This window comes from Myotis daubentonii, chromosome 1, assembly GCF_963259705.1.
Source record: "Myotis daubentonii chromosome 1, mMyoDau2.1, whole genome shotgun sequence".
NCBI classification, from domain to species: domain Eukaryota; kingdom Metazoa; phylum Chordata; class Mammalia; order Chiroptera; family Vespertilionidae; genus Myotis; species Myotis daubentonii.
Window position 1 is genome coordinate 674,974 of NC_081840.1, and position 18,321 is coordinate 693,294.

An 18,321-nucleotide genomic window follows, 5' to 3' on the forward strand; every position below is an offset into this window, starting at 1 on the left:
TCCTCCATCGAGCCCCGGAAACGCGTGGCCGCAGCGGTCAGGGCAGAGGGACAGGGCCCCGCGCCCTCACCCCCGGGCTGTCCATCTGGGGGCACCCGGACGCATCGTTAGAGAAGAAACTGCGATAAATATTTGTCACGAGCGCTAATTGCCTCGCGGAGGGTAATGTATGAGGTTCCGCGCCTGAAACACTACCCTGGCATTTCCCGCTAATTAGCTAAAATAAATCCCAGGGAGGAGGACAGCCTCGTAATGAGGCACAAATGTGATTACGTGCTCGGGGGACGGCGCCAGCCACCTGGAGGCCCCGCCGCGCTGCGTCTCCGTGCACATGGCGGCCCCGGCCCCCAGGCCCCGCGGCCGTGCCCAGCCGGCCGGTGCGGGCGGCAGCCACAGCGGGAGGCCCCCGTGAGGACCTGGCAGGGACGTTCGGGGGAGAACCCAGGGGCACCAGGCTCTGGAGGGTCTGCCAAGTGACACAGCCAGAGGCCGGGGGCGGGGGCGGGGGGCACTTCAGCAGAATAAGACACAGGGGCCAGGAGGAATGTTCCGGAAGGAGGTTCTGTCCTCTCGGGTCTCACCCCACACAGCCCGGGGTCCGCATGGCTTCCATGCCCTCTTGGGACACAGAGAAAACACGCTGGCGGGAAGCTCACAGGAGCCCCAGCCCCAGGCGGACGGAAGCCAGGCACCCGCTCTGGCCCGGGCGCCGCTCCTCCCGGCTCTCTGAAGGTTGGCGGCAGAGACGGGCACACTGGCACAGCCCAGGCCCTCACCGGGCGCTGCGCCAGCACGCGGGCCCTGCCACCGACCTCGCCTCCGCCCAGCGGGCAGGGGCTCCCTGCCTCCCCCAGAACCCAGCCCTCCCCCTCCAGGCCATTCCCTGCGCCCACCCAGTGCCCCGCCCGCCTCCCCCGAGCCCTGGGACCTCTCCTCAACTCCCCACCGTCTGTCTACCCAGCTCGTCAGCCCCTCCCGCTCCCCTTCTCCCCACTTTCACGGGCACCTAGAGCACGCTGGGCAGGAGGCCCTGGAGGTGCTGGCACCCTGCCTGGCACATAGTAGGTGTTCCATAAGCCTGTCCTCCCGGAGCACGCCGCCTGGTGGGGACACAGAACCAAGACAGACGCAGCCCACGGCTGGGAGGTGGGCCCCACACCAGAAGGAAATGGGGCTGCAGGGGCAGAGCGGGCACAGCTAACCGGAACATTCTGGAAGGAGGGTCAGCCAGACCCCGGCCTGGGCAATGAGAACCGGGAGCTGAGTTCCTCCATCGCTCAGCACGTGCTCCTACGAAAGCTCCCGGCCCCGCCCAGCGGGGGTGCAGGAAAGGCTTAGGGCTCCTCACGCTGGTGTCACCACCAGGGCCTGCGCTGCTCAGGGCAGAGCCGGCTGAACTGAGCCCCACAGCCGGCAGGGGCCCTGGGACCCACACTGGCTCCCGCCAGCCCCCAGGACAGGGGCCCACTCCCAGCAGACCAGGCCCCTCGGGCCACATTCACTGGGGTGCCCTGAGGGCAGGGTGGAGGGCCACACCCTGCCCTCCAGTCCCCACGCCCCCACCGGGCCCAGCCATGCCACCGGCTCCCGCGGGCACCGGCCTCCCGCCGGCGAAGTGCAGGCCACCCAGCGAGCCTGCAGCGGCTGAGCCCCACACTGACCTGTCTCGGGCGTCCCGCATGCCTCGGCTCCGCTGCCCCGCGAGCTGCCGGGACACGGCTCCGGCCACTGGGACAGCCGCCGCCGCCTCCTGCCGGAGCAGACCCGGGCGCGCCAAAAGAAGCCGGGGGGTTGGGGGGGCGGCGAGAGGGAAGACCACAACACAGGGACAGGAGACAGAGGGGTGAGTGGTGGGCAGGTGGCCAAACAGAAAACGTGATGGAGGTGCCAGGGCAGCAACGAAAGAAAAGTGAGAGGAGAGCGGAGAGCGTGAGGCCACTGTCCGGAGGGGCCTGCCCAGCAGAGGGTCCTGCCGGCAGCCATGCCAGGTCTCCAGGGGTGCCCACAGGGGGTGCTGAGGTTCCACGGAACACGGTTTGGGAAACACCACACTAAGCCATTTCCTAGGGACCCTCGAGGCCTGAAGTCCACGTGGGTCTGACTCTGGCATGAGAAGGGCAGCGGGCACCAGTCCGCACCTCCCGGGGTTACTGGGGCCGGGAGCGGGGAGGGGGAGCGGAGGGGCAGGGGCTAAGGGGCGGCCAGGTGAACCTCGCAGGCACAGCATCAGCCCTGCACAGGGCAGGGGTGGCATCGCTCAGTGGGCGTCTGCCAGGCCCCGGGCCCTAGTGAGGCAGCCCCGGCCGCTCCCTCCAAGCTCGGCCTGGTCACCCAGAGGCCCCAGCTGGGCCGGTCCTGCAGGCGGTGCCTCCCCCCACCGTCACGGAGCAGCTCCGCTGCGGCCCCACGGGGAGGGGACCTCCCATCCAACCTCACCCACGGCAGGTAAACTGAGGCACCAGCAACAGGTCGCATTAGAGAGGCAGGCCAGAACCCACAAAGCTCCAGCCACACCCCACCCCCACCGTCCCAGCCACGGCCCTGAGGACCCCACCAGGGACCCCCCCCCAGGGCTCACAGAGAGGCAGGGAAGCAAGCAGGCTGACATGGGGTGCAGCAGGAGGAACGCCCCAAACCTGTGCCCCCCAACCTCTGAGGATAGAGGAAAACCCTGGCTCCCCTCCCACCCTGCAGTCAAAGCCGCATGCGGCACCTCCTCCAGGGAGCCCTCCACCCTCCCCATCCAGGCCCACCGCCCCTGGCCCAGGCCCGCAGCTGGCCAGAAACCCTCTGCTCCAGTTCCTCCCTGAACTGTGAGCCCCGGGACCCCAGGCAGGGCCTGACCTGCACCCATGGGACTCAGAACATCTGCCTGGCCTGCTGGCCCGGCCCCGGCAGCAGCCAGCACGTGTTCCTCGGCCCCACCCTGCCTGCGCAGCCTCTGGGAGCCGGAGGCCAGAGCTCACCGTGGCATCTGGCTGTCCACGAGCGCAGGTCCTGGCAGCGTCTGCCGGCACGCTGTTGGCACGGGGGACACACACCGCCGTCCACAGCTGTGCGGCCACAGGCACCGGGCGGTCTGGGAGACAGCCAGGAGCCTCAGCACACACTCGGGGGGCGGAACGCCCCAGAAAGGGCCGAGCTCGGCGCCACCAACACGGGAAGCGGCTGCGGTTTGACTAAGGCCACGGCTGGCCGAGGGCTGCCTCACCGGGACATGGGGCTCCCCAGATGGCCACGCCCACAGCAGGACCCCCAGCGGCCACAGGGCAGGCTCCCCCGGGCCCTCGGAGCTCTGGGTCCCACCTCCAAAGACCATCCCTCCGCCCAGGGCCGGCGCCTCCTCCAGCACCCCCTGCCCTGCCCCTGCTCTCCCTGCCCCCGCCGGCCCAGACCCCCGTGTGCCCTGTGTGACAGGCCCTGTAGGGAACTCACAGCACATCCCCCCAAAGTGTTCAATGCTACTGCCCAGTCCCAGGGCCATCGCTAATGACCGATGCCCTGGTTCAGGGGAAATTACCTCATCTGAGTCCTGAAGCCCCATTTATGGTTCTAATAATCTCCCCATCGACCGCCAGGGCTGTCGCCTAATTATAAATCCATTCCCCCCACCGGAGGCGATCGATGCACCCTTAAAACAAGCAAGGGCCTTAAATGCCCACACTTCATGGGGCACAGACCACGGGCAGGGCCACCCGGACTCCAGCAACACCAACCCCGCCCCCCCCTCCCCAACACCCGCACTACTGCTCACAGCCCCCCTCTCCTCCGGGCACCCTGAGAGGCCCCGGCAAGACGTGCACTGGCTCCCTCCCCAGGTTAGGAGCCCCGTGCCTATTTCCAGGGGCCGCCACCGTCCCCACCACACCTTGCACTGGGCCACCATCTCCGACACCTCCCTCTGGGCCCCGATCAACGCCACCTCCTCCAGGAAGCTCTCCTGAGCTGCTTCCCCACCTTGCGCTGCCGCCGGCACATCCCTCCCGAGCGACCCAGCTCCCAGCCGGAAGCACCGGGTGCGGTGGGCTGGCCTCCCCCAGCAGAAGAAGGGTGCCGGGCCCTGGGCTCATCGTCCCAACCGAGACTGGTTCGGGTCCCGTTCTCCCCAAGAGCTGCCGTGCCCCCTCCCCATGCCACCAGGAGCCGGGGCCTAGCAAGGGCAAGACCTCCCCAAGGCCACGCCGAAGCGGCAACGTCCATCCCCATCCCGCTGACCTCCGAGGGGCCAGAGCCCGGGCGGTGGGGGGTGGCAGGGCACTGAGACCGGGCGGGGCTTTGCCCAGTCACTGGACCCGCCCTGTGTGCCTAGCAGCCCCACTGGGCACCGAGGCTGCGGCAGATGCCTGCCCGTCCGTCGCTCTGCCTCAGAGACACTTGCTGGGCGAGCCTGTGGGGCGGCTTGTAGTGTCTGAGCTGTGGGCCGGGCGGCACGCGGGGGGCTCCCCCATGTACCTGCACACAGCTGTGCAGCCCATCACCTGGCCCGCCTGGCCTGGCCGTGCCCCGCACCCACCTCCCCTCCCCCAGCCCTGTCCCCTGGGACGGCCCCAGGCCGCACCCTCCAGGAGGGACTCCAGGCCTCCCCTGGCCGTTCCCTCTGCAGGGACAGCCCCTCCTCCTCCTGTGTCCGGAGAAGCCCTACCCCTGGACACGGCATGTTCTCCCCCTCGGCCCCCCTCTCCTGACCCCCCCCCATGGCACCCCTTCTCCTGGAAACGGGACACAGAGGACACCCAGGAGAGACCCCGCCAGTAAAGTTCCACGGCCAATAGGAAAGCACGGGCGCCTGCTCCCCCCTACCCCCACAACTCCCCCAGTGGCTTCATCTCGGACTGTGCGGCCGACCCTGGTCAGGGCCCTCCCTGGAAACACCCCCCACAGCCCCACGGGTGCAGGGCTGGCTCCGGAGGCCATGCCCCTGCTGCGGGGACGACCTGGTGGCCAGCGGCGGGCTGGGGGGGCAGGCATTCTGCAACCGATTGAAATGAGGCGGCTCCTGAGAACAGGCCGGGTGAGCAGCGGCAGAGACCTCCCTGCACCCCAGCTCCGGGCCCCTGTCCGTGCGGCAGGTCCGGGTCACCCTGGCCACGCCCCCGGGGGCAGCCTGGCCTGGCAGGCGAGCTCAGAGGGGGAGGGACCACTGGGGACCCCCCTCAGGCGGAAATGTTCGTCCCGCCCCCACCCCCCAAGGATGAAGAGCTGACCTCGTCCCAGGAGTCCACGGGACCCTCCGCCAGCCCACAGTGCCACCCCCCACCCCCAGGCTGGCGCTGTGCGGACGCCACGCCCCAGGGGGCACGAGAGGCGGTTGCCCACCGTGACCTGGCGGGCAGACTTGTGGCCTCGGGACTGGCCTGGGCCGCCTCCATGCCCACAGCCCAGCACTGCCGGCTCGGACCCCCTGCCTGGCGGTGCGAGGGCCGCAGCCACCCCGCGAGGGCACTCACCAGGCAGGACGGGGGCAGGAAGCTGTTGACCCTGGAGACGCTCCACATGCCCTCCAGGCACTGCTGAGCCTGGATGGTGACGGTGCTCAGCGCCCCGCCCAGGCCGGCAGGCGCCACCGACACCTGGACGCTGGGCCCCGCGGGCCAGGCCAGCCCCTTCCGCCTGTCGGGCCCCGCTCGGCCCGGCGGCCTCCCGGCTGGGCCCGCCACCGCTGGTCCATCCCGCGGGCCGGTCATGGGGCCGGGGCCGGGCGGCACGAGGCCGGGGCCTCCGTGCGGGGCGTCGAGGTCCTCCCGGCCGGCGGGGGCCTGCAGCAGCCGCAGGGCCTCCCGCGTGAGCTGGTTCAGGTGGGTGGCGCAGACGGCGCAGCGGCGCTCGGCCTCCGGGTGGCACGATGGCAGGGCCCCGGGCACCGGGAGCTTGTCGAGCAGCAGAGCAGAGAAGCAAGGGTCCTGGGGAAGAAGGGACAGTGGTCAGAGCCCAGGCGCCGGGGCCGCCCGCCCGCCCCTCCCCGCGCGGGGCCGCCCGCCACAGCTGCGCATCATCCCTAACCGACCAACAAGCCCCGAACGGTTTCACCTGCACCCGCCCTGCAGGGAAGTAATTGCAGGAGCTGCACGGCGAGGCCCACCGTCCCCGTCCTCACCGGGCGCGCTCATGCTAACGAGGCATCTGCGTGTCCCCGACCACTAGGCCACACGGCTGAGGAGCAGCCGGAAGGCTGCAGCGCGGGGCAGACCCCACCCGGCCCTGGGCCGTCCCCGGGTCAGCGCCCCAGGGCCCCGGTGCGCAGCCACGTGTATTCCAGAGCCACAGCGGCTTCCCTGGACCCATCCGGGGCAGCGGGCCTGGTGCCTGCACACCCTCTCCCTGCCTCTGCGAAGGCCCAGCCCGTCGGGGTCCCGAGGAAAATGAAATGGGGCCGGCGTCCATGTCCGTGCGGGTACTCAGAGGGGAGCCGGGCAGCCAGGGCCGCCAGGCGGGAGGCAAGGCTCATGCCCACCCAGAGCCGTACTGATTGGCGGGAGGGCGGGGGACACGACACACAGGTCCCCCTAACCCTGAGCCTGGTGTCAGAGAGGGCTAAGAGCAGGAGCAGGCCAGCCGAGCAGAGGCCCCCGCTCGCTGGAGATCACAGAGGGCTTCCGGGAGGAAGTGCCACCTCTGATAGGAGGATCCTCACCAGAGGGCCCACCCTGTTCCTCCACCCCCCCACCCCCCCACCCCCGACGCTACTCACCACCTCCCAGACCAGCCCGCAGGGGTCGGGGTCGGGGTCAGGGTCTGAGCCCCTTCCCCAAGGGCTGAGCTCCAACCTCAGGGGCCTGGCCGGGGCAGACCCTCGGCCCAGCCGGACAGGGCCACGCGCACCCAGGCTCTCCCAGTGCGGACCCGGCAAGGCAGATCCCGAATGCGGGCCTGTCTCCACCTCAGCCAGCTGGCCGCCTCGCTGGCCCGCACCCCTGCCCCTCGCCCCCACGCGCAGACCAGGGCCTCCCTGCCTCCCTGGCCACGGGCACCCTGCTCACCACTGGCCACACACCCAGCGGTGGCCTGTCAGCCCAGCTGCCCTGCTGGCCACAGAAGGGACCGGGCCCCCTACACACAGCCTCCTCTGAGCCTGACCCGTGGCGGCCCTGCCGTGTCCACGGCGCCTGGAAGCTCACAGGCGTGGCAGTGGGAGCAGGTGGCCTTGCTGTGAGGAGGCACGTCCCCCGGACCACCCACGCCCCAGGCAGCGGAAGCCGCGGGGCTGTCCCCGCACACCAGCAGGCAGGTCGGACGAAAGGGCGACCCGGCCACGCCTGGTCCCGCTGCCTGAGTGGGCCACGCGGGGGTCTGGACACGCTGGGCCGGGCAGCAGGAGGGCCCGGAGCCGCTGGGAGCCGAGCGGGAGCCTGGCTGGGATTAGTGACCCCTCCCTGCTGCCGCCTGGGGAGAGGCGGGAGGTGGACAAGAGCCCTGCGGGGAGCGGGGGGGGTGGGGCATGGAAACGCAGCTCAGCTCGGGCCACAGATGGAATCCAGACGCCTGCACGCCCCCCATTTCCCAGGTCCTGGCTCTGATTACTCTGGTTTTTCCACTCAGCAGGAGGCCACGGAGGGTGGCGGGGTGAGGGGAAGGAAGTGCCTGCTGGAGCCATTAACCCGACTTGAAAGGCGGCCCAGCCCCTGCCGGCCGGCCCAGCAGCCATTGTTCTTAATCGAGGGCCTCTGCCTGTCTTAGGGACCTCAGACCCCTAGGGGAGCCCCTAGCCCCGCTCCAGGGGCTACCCAGGAGGAGGCAGGAAGGGGCGGCTCACCCGGCACCAACCACAACCAGCCAGGCACAGGCGGGGCAGGCGACAGGAAGCCAAAGCAGCCCCCGCCCCTGCCCAGCCCCCACCCCTGCCCAGCCCCCGTCTGCCCAGCTGTGTGTGAGGAATTCAGACAGCAGCTGTCAGGAGGCCCCGCCCACTCAGGCCTGGGCACTAGTCAAAGACCCTGGAGAGTGGGGAGCACCCGGGGCGGCCTGGTCACCTGCTCAGCCCCCCCCCGCCCCCCCCCCACTCCCACCAGCCCCTCCCTGACAGCCTCAGGCGGCAGGAGGCCCACCCCCATGATCAAAGCCCAGCCAAGCCCCCTCTCGGCCCCCCCCTCCTGGCTGCAGAGCCTGGCTGCGGGCTCCTGGCCTGGAGCAGGGGCCGGCTCTCCCTCCTTTGTCTCAGGACACATGCCGGACACCCAGAGGCCGTACGGGAGAGGCCTGCCTGGGCTCCGTGTGAGCCCCGCCCTGAGCCTCCAGGCGGGCCAGGCAGCAGGCACCAGGGCAGCCGGTGGGCCCAGGACACACTGCACGCCCCCTCTCTGAGCCACACGCCCGCACCAGAGGCACCGGGACCTCGTCAGTCCGCCTGGCCAGCTGGGGACCAGCAAGCTGTGGGCTGGGCAGACCCAGAGCCGGCTCTCCCCCCCAGCACCCGGGCCCAGGGTTCAGGACTGGGAGGGAGGGAGGGCGTTCTCCCAGCGGCTGGCACCAGCCACACCCAGGATGGGCGAGGGCAGGCAGCATCTCCACACCACCCGATGCCCTGCGGGCCTCTCTGGCTTCCGTAGCACAGCCAGCACCTCAGCACCAAAGGCTGGGGCCCAAGGGCCAGCTGACCACGCCCCAACCCTTCCCAGAGGCCTCTCCCAGCCACGGGGTTCACAGGCCCCAGCCCCCGACCCAGGGGTCACAGCCAGGCCCTGAGAGCCCTGCCCCTGCACCGCCCCCGCCCCCCCCCCCCGGGGAGCCCGGCACCTCCAGGAGGCAGTAATCACCCCGCTGCAAAATATTACTTTTAATCTCCTCTTTATGGCCTAATTAAACAGATATTTTACTCGCACTTGAAAATGTTTTTCTTAATTTGATTCAATTTAGCATCGCACACCCCTACCCGGCACGCCACCCGGGTGGTAGGGAGCCTCCCCCCTTGAAAATGACTGGGTCTCTAAGTCGCTCTAAGTCATCCCTCCATCTTCCCCAGCTGGGCCCAGAGCTTCCTCCAGCCCGGGCCCAGGCCCACCTGGAGAGCTGGGCCGGAGCTGACCACACCCCCACAGAGGCCACCAACGGGGGTGGGAGCGGTCTGATTCCCAGCTCAGAGAAGCCCCAAGACCTCAGGGCTGTGGGACAACCCTCTCCAAGTCCTCATCACCCCGTCCTTAGAGAGGGGCCACAGAACCCAGGGGGAGGGCCGCTGGGAGGGCAAACTGACCAGATGCCTGGCCTGGAGGAGTGCCCGAGCCCAGGTTCCCGCCCCAGATGGAAGTGAGCCTGCAGGTGGGGGTGAGCTTGGGTCCAAGCTAGAGTCCTCCCGGGAGCCCCTCTGCCCTCCCCCAGCACAGCCCCTGCCTCCCCTCCCCCCCCAGCACAGCCCCTGCCTCCCCTCCCCCCCAGCACAGCCCCCGCCTCCCCTCCCCCCCTCAGCACAGCCCCCGCCTCCCCTCCCCCAGCACAGCCCCTGCTTCCCCTCCCCCAGCACAGCCCCTGCCTCCCCCCTCCCCCAGCACAGCCCCTGCCTCCCCTCCCCCCCAGCAGGGCGAGCAGAACCAGCAGTGACCCCGCAGCCCTGCTTCCGGAGTTGACAACAGGTCCAGGAAGGGACCCCTGCCCCGGGCCGGGCGCCGCCCCCGACTCTGCTGTCCAGGCTGAGGACATTCCGATGTCGCGTGCAGCCTGGCGGGACTGGGGCAGGTCAGGGGTCAGGGCTCAGTTTTCCAGCCTGGAAACCGCCAGGCTGTGGCCGGCCTCTGGGCGGCCCAGGCCCCTCCCTCCCACCGGGCAGCTCACCAAGGGCCCACCTCCCAGCCCGAAGCCCTGCGCCCGAGGCCGGCTCCACGGGACCTAGAGACCCAGAGACCCGCCAGCCAGGCTCCCTGTCCCACATCCCAGCCCCCTCGGCCTGAGGTCCCTCTCTGCCAGGGGCGGGGGCAGGGGGCACAGCCCAGCGCACCCAGCACTGACCAGCACCGTCCCCAGGCCCGGTGCCAGGAGCCAGCCAGCCGGGCAGCTCGGGGCACAGGAGTGCATTGAGGCCGCCTCTGCTCAATGGGGTCCCCTGTCCTCCAGCCGGTGCCACTGAAGGGCCCGGGGCGGGGGGGGGGGGGGAGGCGGGGGGCTAAAGGCGCCTGAGCGGGTGGGGGAGGGTGGCAGGGAGGTGGCCTCCTCAGGACCCCGCTGCTCAGAGGAGGGACTCGGCATGTTTCGGGGGCCTGGACTCACCCAGACTCCCTTCAGCCCAGCACGTGGGTGCGGGGTGCGGGCCTGTCCCTCATCTGAACCTGGCAACAGCAGACTCCCTCCGCCAGGGTCGGGGCACCACCCTGCAGGCAGTCCTCACCCATCACCCACCGCCAGGCGCCCCCCAAGGCTCCCACGGCCCCCTGCGTTGGCTGGACCAGGCCCCTCAGAGTGCTGGGCACCCGCCTCCACAGACCCCACCCCACGGGGAACTGCCCAGCTTGCTGGCTGCCACGAGCACGCCCCCTGACAGATCGGGGTTCAGAGAAGCTAAGACACTTGGCTCAGGCCACACAGCGGAATTGGATCTCAAAGTGTGGGAGGCACAGAAAGGGATGGGGCCAAGGAGCGGGGCCCCAGGGACCAGCCCAGGAGGGGCTGTGGCTGGGCAAAGGGCAGCCATCGGCGGGCCAACCTGAGCCGGTGGGCCGACGCCCCCTGGCTTTGGACAGGCCCAGCGTACGGGGCTGGCGGGGGTTCCAGGAGCCAGTGCTGGGCTGTGGCCTGGCACCAAGGGGGTGGGGAGGACCGGGCATGTAGGGAGGGCCGTCCTGCAGCCACACCCCTGAGCTGGGCACGAGGCAGGGCCAGGGCCTGGCACGCTCCACCTGGAAACGCGGGTCAGGGGTGAACGCACGCAGCGGTGTAAGGCCATCATCTGAGACCGGACACGCGGGCGTGGGGCGGCCTGGCGCTGGGCGTGCAGGACCACGAATCCGCCAGCCCCGGCGCCTGGCTGAGCCGCTCCCCGCCCCACAGCCTGGGGTGCTGCCAGGGGGCAGGGCCAGGGAGCTTCCCACAGAGCACCAGGCACCTGGCAGACAGCCCTGGAGCCACCCAGCCACGGGGTCCCCCAGACACAACACATGACACAGAAGCCAGAGTCCCCTAACCCGGGGAGCAGTCAGGCCAAGACCCTGCTCACAATGGGGGGCTGAGACCCCGAAGGAGCGGCAGCGCCGTGGGACGGCCCCCGCCTCCCCTCCGCCCAGGAGAGGATCCGGGAGTCCACCCGGAGGGAGGGAGGGAGGGAGGGAGACCCAGGGCGCAGAGCTCAGGGCGGACAGGGAGGCCCGGCCGGGTAGCCGGCCACCGCCACGGGGACCCTGACTAGGGACAACGCAGCGTCGGCTCCCACTCCCCTCCCCCACATGGAGCAGCGAGGGGACACTCACTGCGCCCCCACCTTCCTGCCCAGAACCTGCGGCGGCTCCCGGGAGCACTCAGCACAAAGACAGAGCCCATGACCACAGTCACGTCCACACCAGGAGGGGCCGGCTCCCACGGACACGTGAGAAAGAGCCGTGTGGCTGGTGGAGGCTGGAGAGCTGTGAGCTCCCTGGCGGGCAAAGGGAAATGGAAACTACACTCCCCTTGCTCTTTAAAAAAAGACCCAGCTCGCCCTGGCTGTTTGCTCAGTGGTTAGAGCGTCGGCGGGTCTCGGGTCCCATTTCCTGGTCAAGGGCACGTGCCTCGCTGCAGGCTCAGTCCCTGGCCCCAGTCGGGATGTGTGGGAGACAACCAATCGATGTGTCTCTCTCACATTGATGTTTCTCTCTCTCTGTTTCTTTCTCTCTCTCCCTCTCTCCCCTCCTTCCTCCCCTACACTCTCCCCCAAAAATCAATGGAAAAAACATCCTCAAACCCCCAGGCCAGGCTCTGAGATTCAGGGGTGACCTCCCCCCACCCCCTCTCCTCTCAGCAGAGGGACAGCCAGGCCAGTCACAGCCCAGGTCCCTGCTCAGCCCCACCTCTGACAGCAGCTGGACTTCTCGGCCAAGAACCCAGCTCCTGGCAGCGCCCGCCTGGCGCTCCCAAGGCCCCACCTCCGCCCTGGCTGAGGCCCAGAGGGCACCGTCCGCTCAGCCCCACCCCCACTGGCCTCACCCCGAGACCCCGAACCAGCAACAAGATGGGATGAGCACGGGAGCCGGGAGCCGGGAGCCCGTCGCTCCATCACTGGACAAGGTGGGTCCCCAGGGACGGGGAGGCCCAGCTGGAGAGGGGCCGGCTGAGGTCACAGAGACGATCGAGGAAGCCAGGCCTGGCCAGCCTCCCCTGTCCCCTGCCAGGTCTGTCCCCCGAGTGGCCTGGGAGCCTGGAGTCCCGCAGACGGATCCCTCGGCTGAGTCACCCGGTCCCCTGCCAGCTGGGAGCCTGCCCGGCAGCCCAGGGAGGGCCGCCCCTTCACACCTCGGCTACCCTGGAGCCTGCCAACACCTGGCTCAGCTGGGTGCGCCCCTGGAGCCCGAAGGCAGACACTGTGGCCCTGGTTCTGGGTGGTCCCAGGAGCTGGTGCAGCGCAAGCCAGACTCCAACCAGCTGGGGAGTGGAGGGGGGACGCTGCCCCCCCACCCCCCCAGCTGCCCACAGCCAACACCAGCTGGGCCCCGCCCGCCGCCCCTGCCCACCTAGGGCCACAGCCATCAGACCACAGACCCCAGACCACCCCCTCACACCGGTGGAATCCGCAGTGGGCGCGTGGACACGGGGCCGGGGAAGCCTCCCAGGGGAATGGACGGCTGGCAGGACCGCCATCCCCAGACCAGGCCCAGAGCCGGGAGCGGGGCTCTGGCTTCCAGCCCCAGGGCCAGGTCAGGCCACCAGCAGCAGGACGAGACCCCTGCTGGGGGAGGGGGAGGGAGATCGGCAAGAGCTGAATGAGAATTGATCACTTTGCCCAGGGGGGCGCTAATCAATTCAGCACCTGTATTGACACTTTGAGTGTCGAGTGTTGAGTGTCGGATGTCACCTCTGCCACCTCTGTCACAGGCATCTGGGTGGCAGCTGGACCAGATCCCCGCCAGGACCCCGCCCCCACGGCTGCCAGGAGCAGGGCTGCGGCCTCGGTGGGGGTGGGGGTGGGGGTGGGTAGAGGGCTGGACCCTGGACCGGCCCAGCTGGCCTGGGGTGAACTCAGCAGGCGCAGGAGGGAGAGTGGTCACTGAGTCGCTCAGCAAACGTGGCGGGGTGACCGGCCCTGCACCCGCCCTGCACACTGGACACCGTCCACGCCGTGGCCGAGGGGGTGGAGGGGCTGAGGAGGGCCGAGGCCGGGCGGCCTCCTGAGGAGGCTGGGTTGGGCTGGAGCGGGGAGCCTGGATGCAGGTGGGGGACCCAGACCTCTGTGCTGTGAAGTCAGAGAGGCGGTCAGCGGGGCCTGAGCCCCCGCCACGGTCAGTGCCACGGGACAGATGGGAAGCCGAGGCCGGCGCCGGGCGGGGAGCACAGGGCAGCACCGGAGAGGCTTCACACCTAGGCCCACGCTAACCGCCACCCCCCGCCCAGCCCGCGTCCCGCCCCCAAAGACCAGTCACAGTCCCCCAGCCGCCTCACCAGGGCTACGTGTGCAGCCTGTGCTGGGCACTGCCCGGTGGATGCCCCTGTGTATCCCGGGTACAGAGAGGGAAACAGGCCCAGGTCTCGGCGCACCTGCCAACGTCCCACAGCAGGACCTGAGTGCTGGCAGGAGGGCGGGCAAGGGGCCCTGGGGTCTACCTGAGACCAGCCTGGGCCTCACGGGCCCCCCAGCAGCGGGAGCCCAGCAAGCCCGCACCCAGCGAGCTAACAGGCACCCCGCGCTGAGCACTGTCCTCATGAAGTCATCTCCTGAGGAGCCCGCGCAAACCCCGAGGGAAACTCCCAGAAGCAGGCCTGTGCGCTCGCCTGGCCGCGCCGCCCGCTGCCCCAGAGCCCCCCTCCCCCCCCCCAACCAGCAGCAGCAGCTGCCTGTGCGCCTGTCCATCCGGACACCGCCTCCCCCTCCCCTGAGGGAAGCCCCGGGCAGGCTGGCCGGGCTGCAGGCTGCAAGTCAGCCAGGACGTGGGGAGTCGGGGTCGCCCAGGACAGTGACACTCGCCAAGGCCCCGGGGTTGCAGGCCCACCCCCCACGCCCCGTGGCCCAGGTGCCTAAGCCCCCCATGGCCCTGTCTCACCCTCTCTACAGCGGACAAGGGCCTTCCCTCCCCCGCACAGCACCTACAGGGTGGACAGCACTCCCAGCCCAGCCCCGGGAACTGCCCGTCGGACACAGGAAACAGCGGGAGGGGCTGCAGAGCAGGAACAAAGCCCGGGGCCCTGGTCTGCCCCATGAGCGGCCACTGGGCGCCCGGGAGGGCAGGGGACGGGGTGAACCCACCTGGCACGGGGGCGAGCCAGTGTCGAAGGCCAAGCTCAGGAGAGGCCAGGGGAGGTGGAGGGGGGAGGTGGGGGGGGGCTTCCCTGATGAGCTGTCTGCAGAAAGACACCACTAGGCCCCTCCCCCCAGGAATTCACCAGTGACTGGTGTGACCTGCAGCCTCGCCATCGGAGCCTCGCCCATCGCCCACCTTGGACCAGCGGCCCCTTGCCCTGGGCCACCAGGCAAAGCCCAGCTCAGTCAGAAAGTCCCTCCTCTCTCTGGCCTCAGACTCCGCTGACGCTGACGGCTCCCTAGCAGACAGGCCCCGGGGAGTCTGTCTTGGACACACCCTCCTGAGGGCCTGAGGTCCGCGCCAGTGTCTTTTCAACCCGGCTCAGGCCATCTGGGCACAGAGCTTAGCCCGGCTTCACCCTCATCACAGCGGAGGGGGAGTCCGCCCCACCCCAGCACCGGCCACAGGGCAGGAGCCAGGCTCACGCCACCCTGCCTGCCCTAGACGGGGGACACATGGGAACGCGGGGGGAAGGGGGGGGACCGAGGAGGCTGGGGCCACACCCTACCCCGGGGCCATGGCCTCCCGGGAGAACTATATTTAGATTCAATGGGGGCTGTGGACTTCCCAGGAACCAAACGCTTTCAAAGGCTGAAGGGCTGAAGGTCGGGAAGGGCTTCCTCTGCAGACCCCCACCTTCCCGTTTCGCCAACTTCCAGGTGCATTGTTGCTCGAACAATGGTCCCAGCTCCTTCCCAGGCCAGGCCAAGCCCACTGGCTGCAGGATGCCCCCCCCAACACCTTGGCAGCTGGGACTGAAGCCTGGGGAGCCCAGGGGCCCAGCCACTCAACTCCCAGATGGGTGGCCACTGCCCAGAGGGCAGAGCTCCCACGTGCCCCACACACAATTCTTGGCTACGAGGGGCAGGCAGGGCCACCCGCTCCTTCCAAGCCCTCCTGCCCCAGATGGCGGCCCTGGTGGCCCAAGGGCAACAGCACACCAAGTAACCCCGCCCGGCTGGCAGGGCAGGTGCTGTCCTGCCTGGGGGGAGTCCCTGCCCTCGCCCTCCCTCTCCCCTCCCCCTCCCTAACTGACCGCGGCTCCAGCTGCAGCAACAACCACCCCCCCTCCCACCCCACCCCCGACTCCTACACATGGTTGCAGACGGGGAAACTGAGGCCCAGAGGGAAGGGACTGGCCAAAACCACGGGAAAGGTCACATACCCGGAGGGGCGTCCCGGGCCCGCTGACCAGCTTCCAGGCCTGTCGCTTGAGCTCGGCGAGCTTCGTGTGGCAGTGGCGGCACCAGCCCCCTCCGCCGGCCGAGTGGCCGTGCTCGGCGCCTGCCCCGGCGCCCTCGGGCGCAGGGCGGCTGCCACATGGGTCCTGCTCGGGCCCGGCGGGCAGCCTCTTGCAGGGGGGCAGGTCCACGGGCTGCAGCGGCTCCCGGGCCGGGCCAGCCTCGACCACCTGCGGGAAGTGGGTGCGGAAGGGGACGGTGAGCCCAGGCCGCTGCGGCGGGATCCCGCCGTCCAGCACCGGGGACCCCAGACCTCAGCGCGTTCCGGCCCCCGCCTCCCCCGCCAGTGACACACTCGACAAAGTTAGGAGCTCGGGGCGCGGACCTGCGTCCCCACCAGGAGGCCCCGCAGCCCCTGGCCCCTCCAGGCCCAGCCCCTACCGGGCGCCCCGCACACCGCGACCAACTCCAGCGTCTAGAACTCTGTCCCCGGTGCCCTCCGGCCCCTGCCGCCCGCCTCCCGCTCGGGCCCGGCCGCGCGTACCGCGGGGTGCGCCGCGCACAGGGGGACGCCGCGGCCGCCCATGGCCCCGGCGCAGGAAGGGCCGCGCGGGCTGTCCGGGGCGGCGCGGCTACGTGACCCGGCCCGGGGGCGCCCCCATCGTCCCGCCGGCCGCTCCGAAGTTGGCGGCGCTGGCGGTCGAGTGGCGGAGAGCGCGCGCCGGCGGCGGGAGCGCGGGCGGGAGGCGGGCCGGGGGCGGGGCCCGGGCCGGGGGCGGGGCGCGGGGAGGACTGCCCCGCCCGCCCCTGCCCTCCGCTCGGCGGTGGGGAGGGGAGGGGACCCTGCCCCGCCGCGCGCCCCTCCCCCTCCAAGGACCCCAACTAGTTGGGTGAGTCCCAGGCCTAGGGAGGGCCGCGCTCGCACACGCGCCTTCCTGCTCTGTCGCGGGACACGGGGGTCTGCGAGTCTCCGCGGAGGCCAACGCACTCCTCACTCACCCGCGCGGAACTGTGGCCCGGCCGGGAAGGTCTTGCCCAAAGTCACTCCAGGAGGCGGGACGAGGAAGGGGCCGAACCCAGGCCCGATTCCCGGTCACTTCCTCCTGCAAAGCCGGCGCACGCCGCGTGTCGCTGGCCACCCTTTGGGTCTAAGTGCCGCGCGCGTGAGTGACTCCGCGGTGTGCGCCTGGAACGTGCCATGCCCCCGGCAGTGTACCGCGTCTAGGCGTGTCGGCCAGCGGCACGCGTGTCTCCGCAGCCGCGCGTGCGCCGGAAGGTCGGTCGGTGTGCGAGCTGTGTGCCCGGGGAGCGGGGGGCGGTGGCGCGGCTGGCCCTGGGCTGCGCGCGGGACCTGTTGTCAGCCGGCCCGGCAGATGGGAACTGCGCTCCGGAATTAATTGCCTGTTTGTATCCGGCTGGGAGGTCTCCCTTCCCCCTCCCCCGTCTCCGGCGACCAGTTGCTCACGCTCCAGCTCAGCCCTCGGAGTCGCCTCTCTCCGAGGCGGCGGGAGGTCCTGGGTCCCCGTTCCGGGTCAGCCCGAAACCAGGGTCAGGCTGCGCGGGCGGGGATGCCCGCCTTCCCGTGACGCGGGCGACCCCTGCCGGCCACCGCGCCCCGCCGCCGGAGCCTGGAGAGGGACCTGGCACCGCTGCTCCAGGGCGCCGAGGCTCTCCCCGGGGCCCAGGGGCTGGGGTCCAGGCGGAGACCGCGGCCCGCGGCTCCCCGCGCGCACAGAGACCCACGCACACGTTAGAGGCGCTCCCGCCTCTCCTGCGCCCCTCAGAGCTGCCTTCTCCATTGCGTTTTACCCACCACCCTTTTACTTGGAAAGCGCTCCCCACCCGCGCACGCACTGTCCCCAAAAGAGAGGTGGGTCGTCTCATCCTGGCGTCCGAGTTGTTTCCGACCTGTAGGTGGCGGGAGCGGGGGGGGGGGATAAAGTGGGGAGGGGCTCCCCACTCTCACACTGCGCGAGGTCCCACAGCCTCCAGTCCCTCAACACCCGGCCCGCTGAGGACAACAGGCGTCAGCCCGCATCCGGATCCGGGTACCGGGACCCCACCACCGATGGGCTCCCCCCCCCCCGCCGCCCTGCAGACAGCACCGCCCCCGCCCCTCAGCTGCTCTGGGCCACACACACACACACACACACACACACACACACACACGCCCCGGGCCGGAAAGCGCGGCTGTCTCCCCCCCCCCCCCCCCCCACACACACACACACACTCACTTGCCCACATGCGCTCCTGGAAACACCGACGCGGAGCCCTGGTCCTAACACCAGGGCCGGCCACACCCGCAACTTCGGTTGTCCGCACGCACCGCTGCGGCGCTTCGGGAAGCACACGCTCCCACCCCACACCCGGGTCCCCCGAGGGGACGGGACACAGCCCCGCAGATTCTGGAGGTGCACGCGGGACGTGGAGTCATCTAGGGACTCGGGCTCAGCCGCCAGCCGCCGACTCCATGCCTCGCCCACCCAGCCAGGCGCGCGGTGGGACCCCGAGTCCCAGCGCTGCCCTCTCCGCCCCGGCCAACCGCCTCCGGCTCAGGGCGCAGCCTGGAGAGGAGAGGGAGATGGGGCGGCACCAATGGGCGGGGGGTGGGGGGGTGAGCCCGCGAGTCCCGCCGCTCAGGACCGGTGCCTCCTTCCCCGCGCCGCACCCTCAGCCGCGGGAGCCGCGCCGCAAAGTCGCGGGACAGCGCCTCCGCTGCCAGCGGTCCCGCCGCC

General features: G+C 70.5%; 1 protein-coding gene across 5 annotated transcripts in view; it reads right to left on the reverse strand.

The window, feature by feature from the left end:
* Window positions 1–16,719, reverse strand: part of KIF26A (kinesin family member 26A) — a 33,737-nt gene extending 17,018 nt beyond the window's left edge. For 2 of the 5 annotated variants that reach the window (XM_059684994.1, XM_059684986.1), the window contains exons 1-3: window positions 16,131–16,318; window positions 15,571–15,816; window positions 5,448–5,900 (exon numbers count right to left, since the gene is read on the reverse strand). In XM_059684994.1, the coding sequence (XP_059540977.1) occupies window positions 5,448–5,900; window positions 15,571–15,816; window positions 16,131–16,172 (741 nt within the window). In that variant the 5' untranslated portion in view covers window positions 16,173–16,318. Of the gene's footprint in view, window positions 1–5,447; window positions 5,901–15,570; window positions 15,817–16,130; window positions 16,319–16,585 lie in introns of those variants that run through there. The other 3 variants (XM_059685025.1, XM_059685016.1, XM_059685005.1) reach the window with 3 other exon arrangements.
* Between the last annotated feature and the right edge of the window lie 1,602 nt (window positions 16,720–18,321).